The sequence below is a fragment of the Anolis sagrei genome, chromosome 2 (assembly GCF_037176765.1).
Source record: "Anolis sagrei isolate rAnoSag1 chromosome 2, rAnoSag1.mat, whole genome shotgun sequence".
Taxonomy (NCBI): Eukaryota; Metazoa; Chordata; class Lepidosauria; order Squamata; family Dactyloidae; genus Anolis; species Anolis sagrei.
Genome location: NC_090022.1, coordinates 37,839,889 through 37,860,847, shown reverse-complemented (window position 1 = coordinate 37,860,847; position 20,959 = coordinate 37,839,889). Strand labels below are relative to the sequence as shown.

Below are 20,959 nucleotides of genomic sequence, written 5' to 3'. Positions count from 1 at the left end.
AATAACTCCCAGAAGCACTTTATTAGAACCAAGATTGCTGCACACTGCACACTGCACTTACCCTATAATCCTTACATATCACCTGTCACATCAGCACTTTTAATCCTGTACCCATTACTCTGGCCCGGACCAGTTTTGTAGTGTCTTGATGAATTGTTTATTGCTTGTTGTTTAATATTGCTTTAATTGTTTTTAATTTGCTTTAGGTGTAGTATTGTTATGTTGTATTTTGAGGCCTTGGCCTTTGTAAGCCACATCGAGTCCTTCGGGAGATGCTAGCAGGGTACAAATAAAGATAATAATAATAATAATAATAATAATAATAATAATAATAATAATAATTCTCAACCTGTGGGTCCCTTGGCATTTTGGCCTACAACTCCCAGAAATCCCAGTCAGTTTACCAGCTGTTAGGATTTGTGGGAGTTGAAGGCCAAAACATCTGGGGAGCACTACTTTAAAAGCTTTAAACTGATATAAACAAATTTGGGAGGAAAGTATAAAATAAACCCCTTAATGAACATCAGCATGCTCTAGTATAAACCACCATTGCATGGCACAAGTGACTCCACAGAAAGCGAACTGCTGTGTGAACACTCACGGGGTTCTGCTGATCAGGACGTATGCATTTCAGGAGGGCAGGGGTTGAAAGAAAACCTAAATTCACCACAAATGTCAAGCCACAGATACTGTGGATTCTGGAACTAGTTTAAGATCTGCCTCTGAAGTTTGCGTAATCACCATCTGAGACACAAACCGGTTCCAGGGTTTCTAATATAATTCATCTGTACACAGAAACTTCTTCCTTCTATGATGGTTCAAAGTACCCTAAGTGGTCAGTAAGTGTCAGGTCAGCTAAGGCTTTGGGGAGCTGAATTCCTGGAGGACTAGAGTTCGGGAATCACTGATTTATAAATAATTCTATTTCTCTGTATTTCTAACATTTTATACTTAAACTAAATATTAGAGGGTATTTAATCACATGTAAAGTAAGACAATACAAATCAAGACCAGTTTATTTATCTTTAATCCTGGAATCTAGAGACATAATTCCAACAAAATATCAATCATTTAACAGTAAAATATGGAATGAGATGTTACAACTCTCAGTTCAAAAAGGGAAAAAAAGTTCATGGTTTGTGAAGGGGAACCTGAGAATATTTACTACCTAAACAATAGAAGGCTAGGGAGAATATGACTTTGCAGATGAAGTTGAACTGCAACTCTCATTATCTCTTCTGGTCAGGTAAGCAGGCTAACACTGATGAGACATGCAGTCCAAACACTTCTGGAAGGCCACATATTCTCTGCCACTGTAACAACTTAAATCTATAGAGAAAAATACAGAAAAAGGAAAAATAGGGAGTGTGTGATATGCAGTGTGGATTTGCCTATTTTTCTTACATGAAATTTAATTCCACTGAAATTATGTGCAACAGGCATTTGGAGGAAAAAATGGAGGTGCTTAACATATGATGCATGAAGATATCTTGCACTGTTTCATCCCCTTTGAGACAGGAGAAGAATGCCTGGATAGCCCCAAATGTCAGTATGAGATGACATCAAAAATTAACATTATATTTTCCAGTTCATTTTTCTTTAAAATATATATATTTCTCACGGTGGACTAAACAAATACTGTTAAGATCCATAATTAAATTGAACAGCAGATTCCAAGCTTTGCAAAGTTAAATACGTACATAACTATTATATATATATTAAAGCATGTAGAGCAGTTGAATGTGGCATGCAGAGAAAAATACGTTCGTCTTGTTATACGACTTGACCCTTAAATATGATCACTCTCCATAGGTTTACTGAAGGAATGTCTGTTTGCTAGATGTTATCTATGCAGACTTGAAGTTTTGTGCAAAAAATAAAGGTTTGTTGGTAAACAGGAGAAAAAAAATCCAGATTTATCACAACAAAATATACATGTCCTATGGCTAAACTGAGCTTCTCTACTTCTCTTTTTGAAAATATAGACCACTCAAGGGGTTAAGATGCAACGGGGGCTGGAGGGTCTGCAATGACACTAGACTTTACTCTGAATTTCAACTGAGCTATACAAGGTTTGGAATCAATTTGTGGGATAAGGTTCAGCACCTTAGCTAACTCCTTTAAAATTCAGACTAAAATCCAAACTAGATTCAACAACTACTCAACCTGGGAGCCAAGAGCTATCGTTGCTCCAACATATATTCTCTAGCCTAATTCATATTAGTTTGGGGTCAGTGTGATGCCATCCTGATTACATGGAGGATAAAAAAGTGCTTTTTGCATTTGAAGTGTTTTCATAAAATACAGACTTCTGAAAAAAACACCAAAATATAAATAGTTTTGGAGAAGGCATTCCATGTTGTCCATCCCTTCTCCCATCCCTTGGAAAACAAATAAGTGCTCTGAACTATCAAATGCATTTGTGTATCAAATACCTCAGCATGTTACACCTTGTTATAATGCCTTTTTTTCCACTTTGCTCAGAGGAGCCCTCAAAAGTTAATGAGATGTCATTTTGCCACATGTCAGCTTTGCGGTCTGTGTATCATTACACCCACAGACTGAAAAGTGATGTTGGACGTGACCAAATACTTCCCCAAGCTAAGAACAACAAGCAGCATGCATATTTATTCTTTTGCTTTAGCCAGGTAGTCAGCCAGCTTGGTGAAACCTTCTTCTTGCTGTTCAAGAAGGTCCAGGATGATGCCCATCGGAGTCTTCTTCAAGCCAATGTCTTCCATCTTGTTCTCCAGTTTGTTCTTTATGTTCCGAAGCCTCAAGGAAGCATGAACAAACATCACTGCCAAAAAGGAAATCAGATTATTAATTCATCTGAGATAGCAGTTTTTGTCACTTGGAGAAAAGTAAAGTTTTAAAAATGTCACATGCATAGACACACTGTAAGGCAGTGGTGGGCAGAGCCCAAGGGGTTTTCTTTGGTGGCCTTCAATCCTTCAGGCTCCCTGATCTTTAATTCTGGTCTAAAATAGAGACATAGCCTGTTGTGGACATCTAATGCAATTTCCAAATAGAATGCAGCATTATTTAAGAACAAGTATACAGACATACATTTCTCAAAACCAGAAGTGGACATCCAACCATGGGGGTTTTCTACCCCTAAAATCTTTTTCCTGGAAGATTTTAAAGACAGAAAACTAGTCCCTGCCATAGTTGCCTGATGCAAAGCAAAGGTAATTGACGATAACAGCCTTGTATGGATCGCAAGCACAGAATTTTGAATTAAGATACTTGCTGTGGAGCTTTGAACAAATTTGTGTCAACAGTAAAGTCAGGCAATAGTAAAAGGTAAAAGTATAGGCTTCCCCTGACATTAAGTCATGTCTGACTCTGGGGGTGGTGCTTATCTCCATTTCTAAGCTGAAGAGCTGGCATTGTCTGCAGACGCCTCCAAGGTCATGTGACCAGCGTGACTGCATGGAGCGCTGTTATCTTCCTGCAGAAGCAGTACCTATTGATCCACTCACATTTGCATATCTCTGAACTGCCAGATTGGCAGAAGCTGGGCCTAACAGCGGGAGCTCATCCCACTCCCTGGATTTGAACCACCAACCTTTCAGTCAGCAAGTTCAGCAGATTAGCGCTTTAACCCACTGTGCCACCAGGGGCCCCTCAAACAATAGTAAGCTACAGTAATTCAGCAACAACTGTGTCAAATCTTGCTGGTAAAATAGAGATATGAATAACCATAGCTATGTTATATAATAAGAAGTGGAAAAAAAGTTAAGGAAAGTGGGCAGATAAGCAACTAACACAAAGATGAAAAACTGGGCACCCCCTAGTATTGGAGGATACATCTTGCTAATTCCTGATCTAGACTTGGCACCAATTTGTAAGATATAACCTAATTAAAAAGCAGGCATATTCCACATACATACATATGCGACGTGACATTAAACATTCTCTGGCACTAAAATGCCCTCAGGCTTAAAGAGCCACAGCACCGACTCACTGCAGTCTGTAACACCCCAGAAGATCTGAAATAACACAACTTTTGGCTCATTCAGGTGGCACAAGGGAGCTGTATATTTAGCCAAGCAGTACAATCTAATGCTAAATACAACAGCAGACTAGTATTGACTGTCAGGGTTCTTGCTGACAAGAAATGAAAAACCACAAGCTGAAGTTTCTCAATGTGATTGTGATTAACAAGAAGCTTCAGCATTTAATATTATGAAAATGGAAACCATTTCAAAAGTATCCGGCCCACAAGAAGAACTCACAGAACAGGGGAAATGTGATCCCAAACATGAAGACCATGACGCCTCCAAAAAAGGATATCAGGAAGTAGCTCAACAGAATAATAGCGATGACAAAGGCAAAGGGATAGTGCTTCTTAAACTTGCGAATGAAGTCTTTGTTGTGAGATGCCCACACAAACGCCAGGAACACCAGGACCACCACGGCAGCACCAAGGACCATGCTCAGCGGATTCAGAAATCTGTAGACACACAAGATATAAATAATATTGAACGTGATATAATAATTTTAGTGTCAGTTTCAATACAATTTTATGATGATTCTTTTTGTTGCCAATTTACCACATAGAATCATAGATTTTCATGACCACGAGGGCCATCTAGTCAAATCCCCCCGCCATGCAGGAATACATGAACAAACCATTCCTGACAAATGGCACCAAGGCTGTCTAAAAACCTCCAGAGAGAGACTCCACCACACAGTATATACCACTGTCAAACAAACTGTACGGCTAGGAAGTTCTTCCTAATGTTGAAGTGGAATGTCTTTTCCTGAAGTTTGAATCTATTTTTCTGTATCCTAGTCTCAGGAATAGCAGAAAATAAGCTAGTTTAATCTTTGATATGAACATCCTTTTTCAAATAGCTAACCATGGCCATATGTCACCTCTTCTCCAGGCTAAGCATACCCAGCTCCACAGACATCATGATTTCCAGGCCTTTGATCTCCTCTGGACACACTGCAGTTTATCAATACCCTTCTTGGATTCCGGTGCCCAGAACTAGACACAGTATTCCAGGTGGCGTCCGACAAAAGCAGAATAGAGGAGTACTGTTATTTCCCTCCATCTACAGTGGTTTTCGACCTGTGGATCCCCATGTGTTTTGGCCTACAACTCCCAAAATTCCCAGCCAGTTTACCAGCTGTTAAGATTTCTGGCACTTGAAGGTCAAAACATCTGGGGAACCACAGGTTGAGGACCACTGATCTAGAAACTATATTTCTATGTGATAAGAATCGATCCTTATAAACTCCCTCCCTCTCTCACGCGCACAAAAGGCAGGTTTTATACTAAGTTAGTATGATGGAGACAGACAATAAATACCAGGTGTTGTGGGCTATAACTCAGAGAAATGAACTGGCATATCCACCTGTGGATATTCCTTGCCTAAGAAAACCCTATGAAAATCATGGGGTCATCATAAACTGAGAGGTTACTCGGGAAGCATGCACATACACATATTACACAACCACACAAATGTACTGGTCTCTGCACACAAAGAACTCTTTCTTTGATTAAAAAAGCTAGAAACCAATCATTCCTTTATAGAAGCAGCTTCAAGTCAGCTGCCCACCTGCTCCTGCTTCTCAACCCGACTCCATTCTGCAGCGTACTAAAAACAGGCCAGATCTGCTTGCTGTTTCCAGTGTCTGAGTCACTTCTGGTCAGCCACAGGCTATATTTAGATCAAAACTTTCTCAATGTTCTGCCTGGAAAAGCTGAATAGTAACTCCAGGGAGAAAGTCAGTTTGACACCACTAGCATTTTGCTCTAACGTTCAGCAGAATCTTCATTTTATAGAAGTGGTCTAGTATGTCGGATTTGGCAAAAGACACAGTTCAAATTACCTCAGGTACACTATTTAAAGCAGATTGTGATTAGCTCGATTCAATGCAGTCAACAAACCATGGGCAGTATGCAAATTTGTCAAATATCTCCCAGGTCCTGATGCATAACTAGTGGACTGTAGAATTCAAAGACATAGTAATGTTTGCCTGAAATATCCTATGGGAAAGGATTTTATAGCAATGTATTGTTGAAGGTTTTTATAGCCAGAATCTCCACTTATAAACTTCACTTGCCCAGTTTCCAACAGACCCCACCACCTCTGAGGATGCCTGCCATAGATGTGGGCAAAATATCAGGAGATAATACTTCTGGAACATGGTCACACAGCCTGTAAAACTCAGAACAACCCAGATATTGTAGCACCTATGAAAATGAAGCTGATAGTACAGTCGGTTCTCCACATTTGCTGGAGTTAGGGACAATGAAGGCCTATGAAAGTGAAAAACTGAAAATAAAGAAATTGCTTTTTTAAAAATTGGAGAGAACATCTACATAGGAATTTCTAGGTTTTCCAGCATGACTCCATGGTTGACTTCTATTGTAAAGTCTTCTCTCCATAAATCTGTCTTCCAACATGACTAGAGAGAGCTGATTACAGAGTCACAGTGGAGGATCTAGAGGTCCCTAGATATGATTTCAGTCTAATCCATTAATAATGAAATTTGCAGAAGTAAAAAAAAATGCCAACGTGGAGGGACAACTGTTCAACCTTTAAGAGACTTAAGCCTATTTCATTAAAAAGCTTATGCTACCAACTTCTTTCTCATAGTCTCAAAGCTGAATACTGGAACCCTCCACATACTGATGGGCTGTGTTAGGTTGGTGAGTCACAAATTTCCACTTTCTAAACATACTAAGAGATTTCTGAGATCATGTGCTGAGTGCCACACCTTAAGCTGGACTGTGTTTCTGGTTTCTACATTTTATTTATTTATTTATTTATTTCGAGGTTTTATATACCGACCCTCTCACCTTCAAAGAGGGATTCGGACCAGTTCACAACATGTGTTAACATACAAAAAATATACAATAACAACACAATGCCACTTCATTACACGATTAAATGGAAGCTACATGAAATGGAAGCTACAGTATTCCTGTATGTATTGACTCAAGCATCTGCTGAGTCACATAGGTGAAGAGAAGTCATCATCTTCTAAACAAATTTACCTTACAGCATTACTTGGGGGAATTTAATCACTTATTTTCTAGGGATTAGTGGGGGAAGAGTTAAAGACACATCATCTAGTAGTTATCTAGCATCCCTTCTAGAATTGGCAAGAGTCACTCAAATGATTTATCTATCCACTATATCATTTCTTTTTTGTTGATCTGACTCCAGTGCCAAAGTAATATAGCATCAAGTCATTTTGTTTTGTGCTGAGGCACTAGATTTCTTCCTCATACAATTAGTTATTGTGCTCTCAGAGTTTGTTGAGCAAACATAATGGATGTAACTCACACAATGCTCATAACAATCAGTATCCTTGTATTTTACATGTATGCATTTCACTGGAATCATACGTAAGAACCAACATAACTAATTCAGAAAATGCAGTCTAACAAGTTTTCTATGCATCCCGACAGCAAATGAAACTTAACTAGAATGCAAGAGATTAAAAGTGGGACTTTACATGCTAATTTGTTTACCATGGCCATGGGAAGAAGACTGCTACAATAATTAAGTCATGCAAATAAACCTTTTTTAAGCTGCAAAGGAAATACATCAGTACATACAGATAAAAAAAAAAGATGTATCTTCACCTCCCCTGTGGCAACCTCATGATTTTTATAGACAAGGAATATAGATCCTGTCTGATTATGGAATCTAATGTAAGATCAGCCCTGGTTAATATTTGGATAGGAGACTCAATGAACACCATATGCTGTAGGTCTTTTCTCAGAGAAAGGAACTGCCAAAAACCTGTCTGAGTATTCCTTCTCTAAGAGAACCTAATGGTATTCATGGGGGGACCATAGGATGACAGGTGAAATGTTGAGCGATAGTGTTCCTTAAAGGATTCAGCTATAGAGATGAGGAATGCCTAGACTCAAGCCCAAGCCTACTCAACAACACTGCCATCTTCACAAACTCTGAAGAAGTTAGGCTAAGAAAAGAATACACTCCTGCTTGAGGCTTACACTTTACCCAAAACCAAGTTTCTACTAACCAGCTTGGGGTCAGGAGGCAGTTGAAAAAACTGAGACCTTTCTGCATTTATCCTGAACTGCTTCTGGTCCTGCTTATCTTACTGTATCTATTTCAGATCCAAAATATGGTAAGCATAATTCTACAGTGCTATGAACTATGAACCATCATTCCAGCAGCATTCTGTATGACCTCTTAATCTGTTTCAGAAATGTGGCCCTATGCATGCTTATTGAGCAGGGCATTCCACCTACTCAATAGATTGTAGCCTAATTCTCTCAAACCTTCAAATATTATATATTTAAGGGGTAGCCACAAAAATATTCCTCTGGTTGAAAATGGATCTTAAGTAATCAGTCAATTGACAATTGTTTTATTAGGTGTTTTTAATTTTTATGTTTTCATGTCTCAATGTCCTCTTATCTTAGGGTTAACTGTCTTATTGAATTTATGCTTAGTTATATGTTGTTTAGATTTATGATTTGGCTTTATGTATGTAAGGCATTGCATTTTGCCATTATTTGTTGTAAACCACTTTGAGTCTCCCCCAGGGGTGAGAAAAGCAGTGTATAAATAGAGTAAATAAATAATTATCTGGATTTCACTTGTCAGAATTAACAAGCACAACACTAAAATGGCCAAGAAAGGTATGTGCTCATTACCTTCTGAAACATATTTAAATGAATAGAAGATAATGTTCTAAGACCTTCTTGTCTCGCAGCAGGTGGTCCATGCTGATACCATCTTCACTAAGGTGATAAGACAAGTGATCCATCATGTCTGAAGTGTGATGAGAAGTCTTCCAAATCAGAGTCATTAGATATCGCAGGTGGACTTAGAAGCAAGGTTGGTTATAGGATATGCTCTAAATATAGCTCTTGTTAGAGAGATTTATTGAATGCAGCAGACACCACCAGGATATGTGCAGGCTGCTAGCAGAGCGGTAGTAGTCTCATTATCTGAGGTTGACCATGTTACCTGGGCAACATATGAAAACAAAAACTTGGAAAGAAGATGATTAGCTTTTATTACCCAGTAATAGGTGATATAGAAGTGGCAGAGATAACATGGAGGTGCAAAGCACTTAACATAAACAGACTACTGACTGAGTGTCTGTTAGGAAACTACTACTGCACTGAGAACAAGGCAAATGAAACCAAGAGCAGAGAAGGGATCTGTAGACAGACAATATTTATGTTCCTCCATGTGAACAAGCCAAAAGAGTAGTTTCCATCTTCTGTTAAAAGATTCACTTTGCAAACAAGTGCAGCAGACTATAAAGTTTAAACACTACTGTAGAAAATTTGATTTAACAGTGAGATATTGTTATTGGTGGTATCCTGAAGAATCTGCAGGAAATCCTTATACAAATAAAGCAGGAAGAGAAAGCAAAGTTGAACTCTTAAAAGCTAACAGTTGAATATAGTCTTGGAAGATTTCATAAGGTGGGGTTTGATAGTAAAGTCGTAACTAAGTAGATTTGATAATAAAGTCCTCCGACTACTATCAACTAGATCCAGAGTGGTGTACTGGTCTAAAGGTTAGATTAGGATTCTGAAAGACCAGGGTCTGAACTCTTACTCATCCATGAAAACCCACTGCGTTGACCAAGTTATATTCACAACTGAAAGAAATGGCAAATCCATTCTGATTAATTCTTGCCAAGAAAACCCTATAATAGAGTCACCATAAATGAAAGTCAACTTGAAGGCACACAACAACAATCCATCAGGTAAACAGCAAGTAGTACAAGTTTGATTTCCTAGCCAGTGTTCTTACATGAACTTCAAATATAACGTTGCCAATGTATCACATGGAACTGTACGGATGCACTCCCTCATCTAGCTCCAGTGCTTAAATACTTAGATTTTTAAAAGCTGATATGGTTAAGTCAGGAAAAATAACAGGTAAACAGGTTAGGTACTTCTTGGCTCAAGAAGAATGCCAAGCTGTTTTCCAAATGATGAGAAGACCTTCATCAAAATAGGCAACTTCAAGCACATTTTCTGGATTATCATATTTCTATAATAGCACTATTAGGTTTGAAGGACTGTCATGAGTATGAACAAGTGTCATTTTGCAGACCAATACTCAGAAATTATTCTTAGACAGCTAGTTAATCACAATGCTTGGGGGAAAGAGAAGTTTTCACAGTACAAGGCATTACCAACATTTGGCTCTAGAGAGCGCCAATTCAGGTTTAGTGATACAGACTTCCGACATGAGAAGGTTAAGGCAGCCCACCTGCTTCTGTCAGACTAAAACTAACGGGATTTCCTTGCAGATGCCCCTGCAGGGTTCAAAGAAATTCAAGGATTTTACATTAACCTGATTGACCGGCAGGTACTGTAAGACACGGTTCTAATTGACCAAACGGAATTTGTAAGATATATTGTGCTTGCAAGACACATATTTAAGCTACAGAACATTTTCTAGATACAAAGAACTGAAAACTTGATTCTGCATAGTTTTTACTGTTAACATGTTTTCTTATGAACTCAAGTAGATTTTACGCTAACTGGCACCCATGGCGATTGCTTGATGCCGGATAAATGCAGTTTCTGGTTTCTTAAGAGTTACTATTAAAAATAGGCCTAACTAATACTCTACCCCATACTATACAATACTATACACTCTGTATTTGATTTGATATTAGTATTGAAATAAAGTAATAAAAAGCAATTAATATAAAGACACAATGTAACACAGTTTTACTGTATTACACACACACAGGTGTGTATGTGTGTGTGTGTTTTATGTAAAAATAAATACATTTTATTCCTGCATTTCCTGCTAGCTGCTTGAGAGTTCCAGTTTTTTGAGATCCGGTTAACTGAGAGTCTATTGCATTTACTTTTCAGCTGCAGTTTAGTTATATATGTCATGTTAAGGAGACATTATTATATAATGAACTGTATAAGCCCATTACCAAAAAGCAAATAAAATAGGAGGAAGGCGGGAGGGGAAACATGGAGGCACCATTATGTTATCTTCTTTTTTTCTCCCCTCTCTTCCTCCTTTTTATGCTCCCAGGGAATAACACTGCTACTACTTTAACAATTTCAATAGCAAATATTTCCCTTTTGAATGACTTGCAATGGATGTTGACTGAATTGTGGTGCAAGCCATTCCCCTCAGTAAATAAGCTAAATCTCTATCCCATGTGGACTTTGTTTTCCCATTTAGATACTAAATATGATACTATGAATTTTATGTTAATTGTGATTAAATGCAGAATCAGTAAAACAGGGAACTATAATACTTATCAGCAGATAAATAAAGCTATTACATACGGTATTTTTGTACAATTCAACACTGGGGAAATCCACACTTTATTCCTCCTGCCTGCATTATACTATTATTAGTACCTACATTTGTCAATATACTTGCTTCGTTCAGCACAGTATTGCATAACATTTAGCAATCATGCTAAGCATGTCACATACCCATCAGCATTCCTTTCATTTTAAATGAATCTGAAATACATTCTAATCCTCCAGCTCAGATCTCATTGTCATGACTACATTTAGCATCAACACAGCATCTTTTTGTATGCAGTCTCATGTTAATTATATTTGCTATAGTTGTCAAGTGTTGTTCTTTTTTCTGAAAAACAGATTTAAGAGATGTATTCCATAATTGTTAAACATATTCATTTTACAAAGCTTGTTGTTATTACAATTTTCCCCACTAACTATTATTATTTTATTGCCTTTGAAATGTTTATCATAGGAAACAGCACACATATATGTTAAGATGATTACCAGTTTCTATATCACTTTTATTACAGAGAGAGAGAAACTGGTTTTTCTATTCTTCATGGCTGGTTGTCAATTTATCTTAGTCTTAACCACAGCAGGCTTTGGAAAATACAGGGCTGTGCCAAAGCCTTCAGTGGAAAAAATGGCTACAGCGAGGAAGCTGTATAAAGTAAGAGTGGTTTCCTTAAAGGCTGTCTCTCAACAAAGAGAGAAAAGGCACAGAGACCAAACAGTGGAAGACGGTAGAGCCAGAGAAATGGATTTATATTTCTATCCTATTCTGTAATCCATGAATCTCAGGACACCGTGCATTAAAATAAATTCAAGACAATAAATAATAGTGATGATTTTTAAAATGTATTTATTTATTTACCTTATTTATATCCTGCCTTTCTCTACCTCAAGGGGGACTCAAGGCAGCTTACAAGTTGCACTTACATAGTGCCTTAAAAACATACAATATTGACTTTAAATAAATTGGATTAAAATAACATATTAAACATAATAAAATAAATTCCCATGTTAAAAACATCCATGAATCAGAGTCTATGGCCATTCTGTAGTCCATTGCACATTTTTCCGTATTTAAGATATTGCACTGCATTAGTTTTTAAAAGCCTGCTCCCAGAGCCAGGTGTTTACTCTCCTTCTAAAGGCCAGGAGGGAGAAAGCTAATCTAATATCACTTAGGAGGGAGTTCCACAGGCAAGGGGCCACCACTGAGATGGCCCTGTCTCTGTGCTTGCGAAGAGGGTGGGACTGAGAGCAGCCCCCCCCCCCCAAATGATCTTAGTCGCCAAGATAATTTAGGGGCAGAGATATATTCAGACAGATAGGCTGGGACAGAACTGTTTAGGGCTTTATAGCAGACATGGGAATATTGGATACAATTCATTCCCAAAAGGTTTTAATTTTTAAAAAGCCATATTTTGACTTGGCACTAAAATGTCACCAGGATTGGAACTTCCATAAACGGGGTGACTCCTCATCATCGTCACCATCTCTCTAAGAGACCCAAAGTGGTTAAGCATAAATGCAATACAAGATATCATAGAGTTGGAATAGACTACCAGGACCATCCAGGCCAAGATAAATCAAGGATAGCAACAACTAGATTTATAAAATGAGCAGATAGGCAGGGCAGCAAGGCTTTGATGATACAGGTGGATTTGGAAGACTGTCTCTGAGCCCTCTCAGACCCCAAACTCACACACTCCCCACTCTGCAGAATTTGTATTATTCTGAAAATCAGGCGCAATCTGATAACAGTATCTGGAATTATGACATTTTTAAATGTATGAAGGTAGAAATACTGACTCGGCATCACATTAGGTTCAATAAAAAAATCAATGATATTTCAAAGGATAGTAAATCAAAGGTAGACAACTGGGGATAATAAATGAAAAGTACAACATATATACAAAATATTGTGCAGTATTTACAGTGGACTCAGAAGATGCTTCAACTGTACTTCAGAAAAAGGAAAATCAGTCTGTTTAGGAAGCCTTGCAAACACTGATTTGTTTTTAGTAAATGTTTGATTTATATATATAAATATATAAATTATATACCTATATACCAGGGTGATGTAAACATTTATCAGACAGGAAGGGTCTTGAGTGGAAAAATTTAAGAAGTCTTGATCTCCAATGGTTTCCAACCTTTGGTCCTCCTGGTAAACTGTCTGGGATTTCTGAGATTTGAAGTCCAAAACATCTGGAGGACCAAAGGTTGGGAACCACTGATCTAGACCAGGGGTCCTCAAACTAAGGCCCAGGGGCCGGATACGGCCCTCCAAGATCATTTACCCAGCCCTCGCTCAGGGTCAACCTAAGCCTGAAACGACTTGAAAGCACATAACAACAAGAATAATCCGGCCCTCCAACAGTTTGAGGGACTGTGACCTGGCCCTTTGTTTAAAAAGTTTGGGGGCCCCTGATCTAGATGAAAGGTAACGGATGTGTGGACCAGTGCTTTCACCACAGGACAGAAGGCAAAGGACAAGTTTCTGTGATGTTGTGAAGTATGAAATAAGACATCTAAGCAATGGAATCAAGTTGTTGTTGTTTTTTTTTGGGGGGGGGGGGGGAGAGCTATGTAAAAAAAACAAAAAACAAAGCCATGGCTGTAACAATAATAATGAAGTTTAATATTATATCCTGCCCTCTCTCCCCAAAGGGACCCAGGGTGGCTTACAACATGAGAAACAATATACATGATACCAATAATTACAATCAGAAAATTAAATCAAGACTGAGATGATAACAATGATAGATGGAGAACCTTCGTGCATTCTCTTTATGAGTGTTTCAGCCATGACATTTTGAGAAGGAGAGAACAATGTCTCCAAAAACATACAGTGAAGAGATGGGCAACAGGAAACGTAATTGAAGCACAAGATCATCTATGCTTGACAAGAGGGAAGTAAGCGGCCTTGTCTTCATCACAGGTGGCTGACTTCACTCGTTTATGATTTCCTGCTAGATCTTAATACCATTAGAAGAATTCAAACTGAAACTTACTCTGAGATGTCAGTAATCTTGGTTCCAGTAACTACAAAAGATAATCTCTGAATGGAAAACAAAATGATTCTGCATATTTTTGTGTGAAACTTGCTTCAAATTCTTCCAAAGTGATTCAGTAGTTCACCTCATTGGTAACCATAGTCAAGCATTTGTTTTGAAAGAAACTTCAGTAATCTCAGAGAAATATACATCTAAGCAAGTATGTTTAGAATACAACATAAAAAACACACTGAAAATATTTCTCTTTCATTTGTGCACTTGGCAGAGGTTCACCAATAGCTTCCTCCTGCTATCTGGGCCTGGAGCTTATAATCTGCAACTTACAGAAATGGGCATGGCATTTCAGTAAAGATACATACTCCTAAAGCTCATTTTTTGAAAGCCACACATTAAGAAACAGATGCGGAAAGGATTTTTTTTCATGCATATATATATATACATCATGCATATATCTATACATCACTATAGTTGTCTTAGCTACCCATCATGTTAGAAGGAATAAATAGAACTATGTAATTTGAGTTATTTTTCAATAGGAACTAGACAATCCCTTATGCTCAAGGAAAAGACTAACACATGAACACATTGCTAACATGGCTTTTCAACAAACCACAAATAAATGGTGCCAAGAAAAAAATATGAAGAGTTGTTTGTGACCACAAAATCACCTCCATCCCTTATATCAAATTTTTGATATAAAATATACCAAGTACAGTTCTCTTTTGGTGTGTACTCTAAAAAAGTGTTCTTTCAGGTGTCATTTTTGTTAAATGGAAGACAAGTACAGGCAGTCCCCAAGTTATGAACAAGATAGTGTAAATTGAATGTCTATGTAAGTCAGGAACAGGCACATATTTAAAGTGCAACTCCAGCCAAATATACATATTAGCTCCAGATAGCAGAGGGAAGGGTTAACACCCCTGTAGTATTTGTTTTGCTGTCTGTGCCCTTGTTCAGAAGATTTCACCTCACTTTCTGTCCCTGTGATAATTGGATTTTGAAAAAATATTACTTGTTATGGAAACAAGGATTGGTGATACAGTTTCAATACCCCTGTTACTCATTTTATATGCCAAACCCTTTGCCTTGCAAGTCAGTAGTATGGTAACTTCCTGTAGAAAAACATGCCATTTTCAGGGGGATATTTAGAGATGCTATCTACTGCCATCCCTTCTTCAATAGCAAAAACTCCAGTTCATCAATATCTGGCAGCAACATCAAGGATCAATTCTACCTTGTCTCACTTTCTGAGTGGACTAAATGTTGCTTCAGTAGTGTGCGCAAATGGGTTTGCAAATGTTCCTACTAAATGTGATGAATGTCTTAAGACCAAACAAAAAGACTATTTGCTTATTTATTTTACTTTTAAGATTAAAAATACCCTTCTAAAATGCGCAGTTCTCAGTACTTATAATCTTCCCAGCTCCACTCAAAAACAAATTATTGTGAACATCAGGCTGACATCAATACTCTTTGATACTGAAAGAATGATCAACCTGATGTTTTTAACGTACTTTCAACTATAATCTGCTAAAATGATTCTCTTAATGGTACTGGACAACTTTTTCATAAAGATTTGAATCCAAAGTGAATTCCAATTAAAACAGACCCACTGAATGAATGGGGCTTGCTATTTACCAAGTCCCATTATATAAGCCTACTCTAGTTGGAAGGAATATTGGATTCAGGTAGTAGCAACAGTAGGATAATAGTAGGAAAAGGACTAGTGTGGTATGATGGCTTAAATACTGGGCAAAACAACCCATGACTTTGGAGATGTCTACGGACAATGCCGGCTCTTTGGCTTAGAAAAGGAGATGAGCACCAGCCCCCAGAGTCGGACACGACTGGACTTAATGTCAGTGAAAAACCTTTACCTTTACTAGGGCTAGAGTTATATACTCAAATCATGTAGCCAAGGATATTCACAGGTGGCATTCATTTTCACTGAAGAATGGAGATTTCATCTCTTGTGAACATATTGCAAAGGGACATACTTAAATCCTAAAGTTAGATATCATTGTAATTGTTGCATTGACCCCAAATTAAGAGCATTTGGACATCATAATTCTGAAGTGCCAACATGGCATTGGTTCTGGATTATTTCCAAAGTTAAAATCGTAAAAGCAGCTGGGAAGCTTTTCATTCATGTCTTCCAAAGAAGCCATGAAGGAGATACTTAAGATTAAATATCATATGAATCATGACTCATGTTTTTTTAAGGGGCAGCTGGAATTTCAAAACCAGCACTCTGAGTTTGAGTTTGACTTGCAACATTTTTACATAGGATTTTGGTGTATGGGGAAGTTTATCACGACTTTTCAAAAATTCACAAAATACTTTTATACTGAGAAATTTTCATCTAAGCCCTTTAAAGATTAAAATGACCTAACATGGTGAAAGGTTTGTGTGAGTTTGACTTGCAACATTTTTACCCACAAATCTGAAACACTTGAACAAATCAGAAGTTTGTTCAAAATGACTTCACATTTCATTTGCTAGCGCAGGCACGGGCCAACTTGCCCCCCCCCCCCGATGTTTTGGACTTCACCTCCCATAATTCCTAACAGCCAGTAGGCTGTTAGGAATTGTGGGAGCTGAAGTCCAAAACATCGGGAGGGCCCAAGTTTGCTCATGCCTGCATTAGCCTTGTAGTTTACCATCCAATCTTACCTTCCACAAACTAAATAGTCAGTCTGAACAAAAAAGATGCATGGGCTCTTCAATAGTGAGCCTATGAGCAAATGTACCAAACAGCTACATTTTAAATGAACCAAAAAGGTAGCTTAGAAACCATTTCATTTAAAGCCACATACTATATCTTCTTCATAGGTAACCCTACAAAAATGGCTACTTTTTTCGGAAAAAAATCCGGAAAGTGAAGGCCTTCATCTCAGGGAATGTATGTGCCACATCTAAGATTAATTTCAAATCCATTTTGCAGAAGTGTATTCAACTGAAAAAAGACATAAACTTTCTGGCAGTTATGTCTGAAAAAGAATGTCAGTATGCTTTGGGTGTTGGGAGATAATACTCTCTGAGTAAATATTTGGTTGGGAACAAGCCCAGTGATGTCAAGAAACAAGCTAAGGACAAAGTGTTTATAAGCCACATAGAGAGATTGTTTGCAACCACCTATCTAACATCATATATCCTTTTAGTAAACAAGAGTCTAAAACAAATAAAAAGTGACAATCTTTTCAACTTTAACCTCTTATCAACATGCACAGAAGCTGTAAAATGATGATTAATAGGACCTTGTCTATTTGAAAAAGAAGATGCCTCATTCAACTGCTTTGACTCCCAAATAAGTGTTTGCACACAGGAGTGGGCCTTGAGATTGCAAGTGGCACTCAAGGCCTTTTGATGGCCCTTGATTTTCCCAATAGAAAAAAGTGAACTGCCCTTCATACTATGCAATTATGGTGCTTTGACTACACATTAAAGGTAATGGGGCACATCTACACTGTCGAATCAATGCAGTTTGGCACTACTTTTAGAGCAATGGCAGAGAAAGCTAAAGACCTTGCGAGATTCCAGTTTCCATGATCCCATAACCTTAATGCATGGCAAATACTTGGATACCAAAATCTGTGGATACTGAAGTCCTGTTATATACAATGGCACGGTAAAATATTATTCCTTAATACAAAAAGGGGCTGGGAATCACAGTTTGTTCTCTGAATTCTTAAAAAAAAAACATTTTCAAACCATGGAAGATTGAATCTGTGAATATGGAGGGCTGACTGGCAAAAACTTTATGCAACATTGTATACCAAACTTGAAACATTTTCTGTTCCTGGTTTGAAAGTGTTATTTCCTGTTTAATTGTGTGGTACTTGCTATGAAAGTGCTTGTCATACTCCAGAAACTTTGTTTTTGTGGCTGTCATTTTTAACTTTCAACGTGCCATTTGGCAAAAACTTCCTGCAATTATTATTTATCCTATTCCACCACAATGAATGAAAAAAAAACCAACTTTTTTTGGTGCCATGAGGAACATTCTGGCTATTAATGGCCTCATCATACATGAGCATTTATCCACTTTAATCCACTTTAAATGCTGTGACTGCCTCCTGTAGAATTCTGGGGCTTGTAGTTTAGGGAGGCCCAGGGCTTCTCTGGATGAGCAGTTTAAAAGCCTCCTCCCTAAATTACAAACCCCAGAATTCTGCAGGAGGCAGCCGCAGCATTTAAAGTTTGATAAATGCTCAGGTGTGATGAGGCCCTATTAAGGCCTAAATACTTTAAACCTTTGGACCTCCAGGTGTTTTAGACTTCAGCTCCCACAATTCCTAACAGCTGGTAAGATGGCTGGGATTTCTGGGAGTTGAAGTCCAAAATACCTGGAGGCCCAAAGGTTGGGAACCACTGCACTATAGCATAGATCCACTTTAAATCCAGTTGCTGCCTCCTGCAGAATTCTAAGGCTTGTAGTTTAGGGAGGGGCTTTTAAGCTGCTCAGCCAGAGGTCTGGAGAACAAGCCCTATGAGAAGCGGCTTAAGGAGCTGGGCATGTTTAGCCTGAAGAAGAGAAGGCTGAGAGGAGATATAATAGCCATATATAAATATGTGAAAGGGAAGTCATGGGGAGGAGGGAGCAAGCTTGTTTTCTGCTGCCTTGGAGACTAGGACGCAGAACAATGGCTTCAAACTACAAGTAAGGAGATTCCATCTAAACATTAGGAAGAACTCCTGACTGTGAGACCGTTCAGCAGTGGAACTCTCTGGCTCAGAGTGTGGTGGAGGCTCCCTCTTTGGAAGCTTTTAAACAGAGGCTGGATAATTAGGGGTGCTTTGAATGCAATATTCCTGCTCCTTGGCAGGGGGTTGGACTGGATGGCCCATGAGGTCTCTTCCAACTCTATGATTCTATGATTCTTTACGCTTGTGGATAAGCAGTATTTCTTGCTGTTTCTTTGCCAGTGTTGATGTGGAGAGTGTCTGGCTTGCCTACTCTGGAACATGCAACATATTATAGTCCTTCTTTAGGGGTCCATTTCAAATCTATGACACTATATCTCTCCCTCTGTTGTGAATCATATATATCTATCTATATCTATGACTGGATGGCTCTTTGTCAGGAGGGCTTTGATTACGTTTTCTTGCCCTCGTGAAGGGAATTGGACTGGATGGCTTTAAGTATCTTCTGTTGGTCATGGAAGTTCTGTGTGGGAAATTTGTGGGGTTCAGAATGCTTATTGTTTGTAGAGGAACTATAAATCCCAGTAACTAGAACTCCCAAATGTCAAGGTCTATTTCCCCCAAACTTCATCTGTGTTCATATTTGGGCATATGGAATATTTGTGCCAAAGTTGGTCCAGATCCATCATTGTTTGAGTCCACAGTGCTCTCTGGATGTAGGTGAACTACAACTCCCAAACTCAAGGTCAATGCCCACCAAACCCATCTAGTGTTTTCTGTTGGTCATGGGAGTCCTGTGTGGCACATTTGGTTCAATTCCATCATTGGTGGAGTTCAGAATGCTCTTGGATTGTAGATGAACTATAAATCCCAACAACTACAACTCCCAAATGACAAAATCAATTTTTTGAGTGATAGTCACTCCTTGGGTTAGTAAATGTCTTGTGGCCAAATTTGGGGGCAATTTGTCCAATTGTTTTTAGGTTATGTTAATACCACAAACGAACATTACATTTTTATTTATATAGACTAGCCGTGGCCCAGTCTGTGTATATGTGTTTTGTGTGTGCATATGTGTGTGTGTATATTTGGGTATATGTGTGTTTGTGTATAAATGTGGTTGTGCGCATGCGTTGTAATGTATTTTTTGGTTTTTGTCTTTTTAAGTATCTTCTGCTGTGTTTTTCAGTGTTTTTATGAGTGATGGCCACTCGTTGGCCTGAGAGGTGTCTTGTGTCCAAATTTGGTGTCAATTCGTCCAGTGGTTTTTGAGTTCTGTTAATCCCACAAACGAGCATTACATTTTAATTTATATAGATGATGATGATGATGATTATTATTATTATTATTAGTGGGGCCAGACCTGGTTAGTACTTTAAGGGGAGACCACCACCAAGTATCAGCTGCTGTAGGCTCTATTTCAAAAGGAAAGGAAGCCCATAACCACCCAAATCTTCCTTGCATTAGAAAACCCTACGAAATCTATGGGGTCGTCATGAGCAAGCAGGCACACCTGTCTTTGGAAAGCCAAATAGCCTATTCAAGACATAGGCCTCAACAGCAGTGTGAGTCACAGGTCCAGGAATGAATGGGAGTGAATCAGGGCAGAATGAATGCAGCCATGGCTCAATGAAATGGAATGGCGGGGCCTTCTCTGCCCAAGAGAGCTGATGCCTCAGCAAACTACAAATCCCAGGACTCCACCGCAGTTAAAGCGGTACCAAACTGCATTAAACCCCCAGCGAGGATGCGCCAGGGCTTGACAAGGCGAGCAGGCCTCCTCCTTACCCCACAATGGAGATCACGGTGGCGGCCACCACCAGGTAGTTGGTCTGGTAATAGAGGAAATTGCTGACCACCCGGTTGTTCCATTTGGAGATGTCTTTGAAGTCCGGGACGGCGAAGCGGTCGTGGCCCGGGATGAAGTCGTCCCAGGAGCGGAGCGGCGCCACTTGCACGTCCATCACGAAGCCCACTCCGCGTCCCTTCCCTTTTCCTCTACAGCAGCAGCAGCTGAGCCGTGACGTCAGAA

The 20,959-nt window shown here is 38.8% G+C and overlaps 1 protein-coding gene across 1 annotated transcript; it reads right to left on the bottom strand.

The window, feature by feature from the left end:
- Positions 1-1,009: 1,009 nt before the first annotated feature.
- ARL6IP5 (ADP ribosylation factor like GTPase 6 interacting protein 5) lies at positions 1,010-20,959 on the bottom strand. The gene is made up of 3 exons (XM_060766385.2): positions 20,716-20,959; positions 4,242-4,459; positions 1,010-2,800 (listed from the first exon to the last, which is right to left on the bottom strand). Exons 1-3 carry the CDS (start codon positions 20,889-20,891, stop codon positions 2,628-2,630), a joined length of 567 nt encoding a protein of 188 aa, XP_060622368.1. The 5' UTR covers positions 20,892-20,959; the 3' UTR covers positions 1,010-2,627.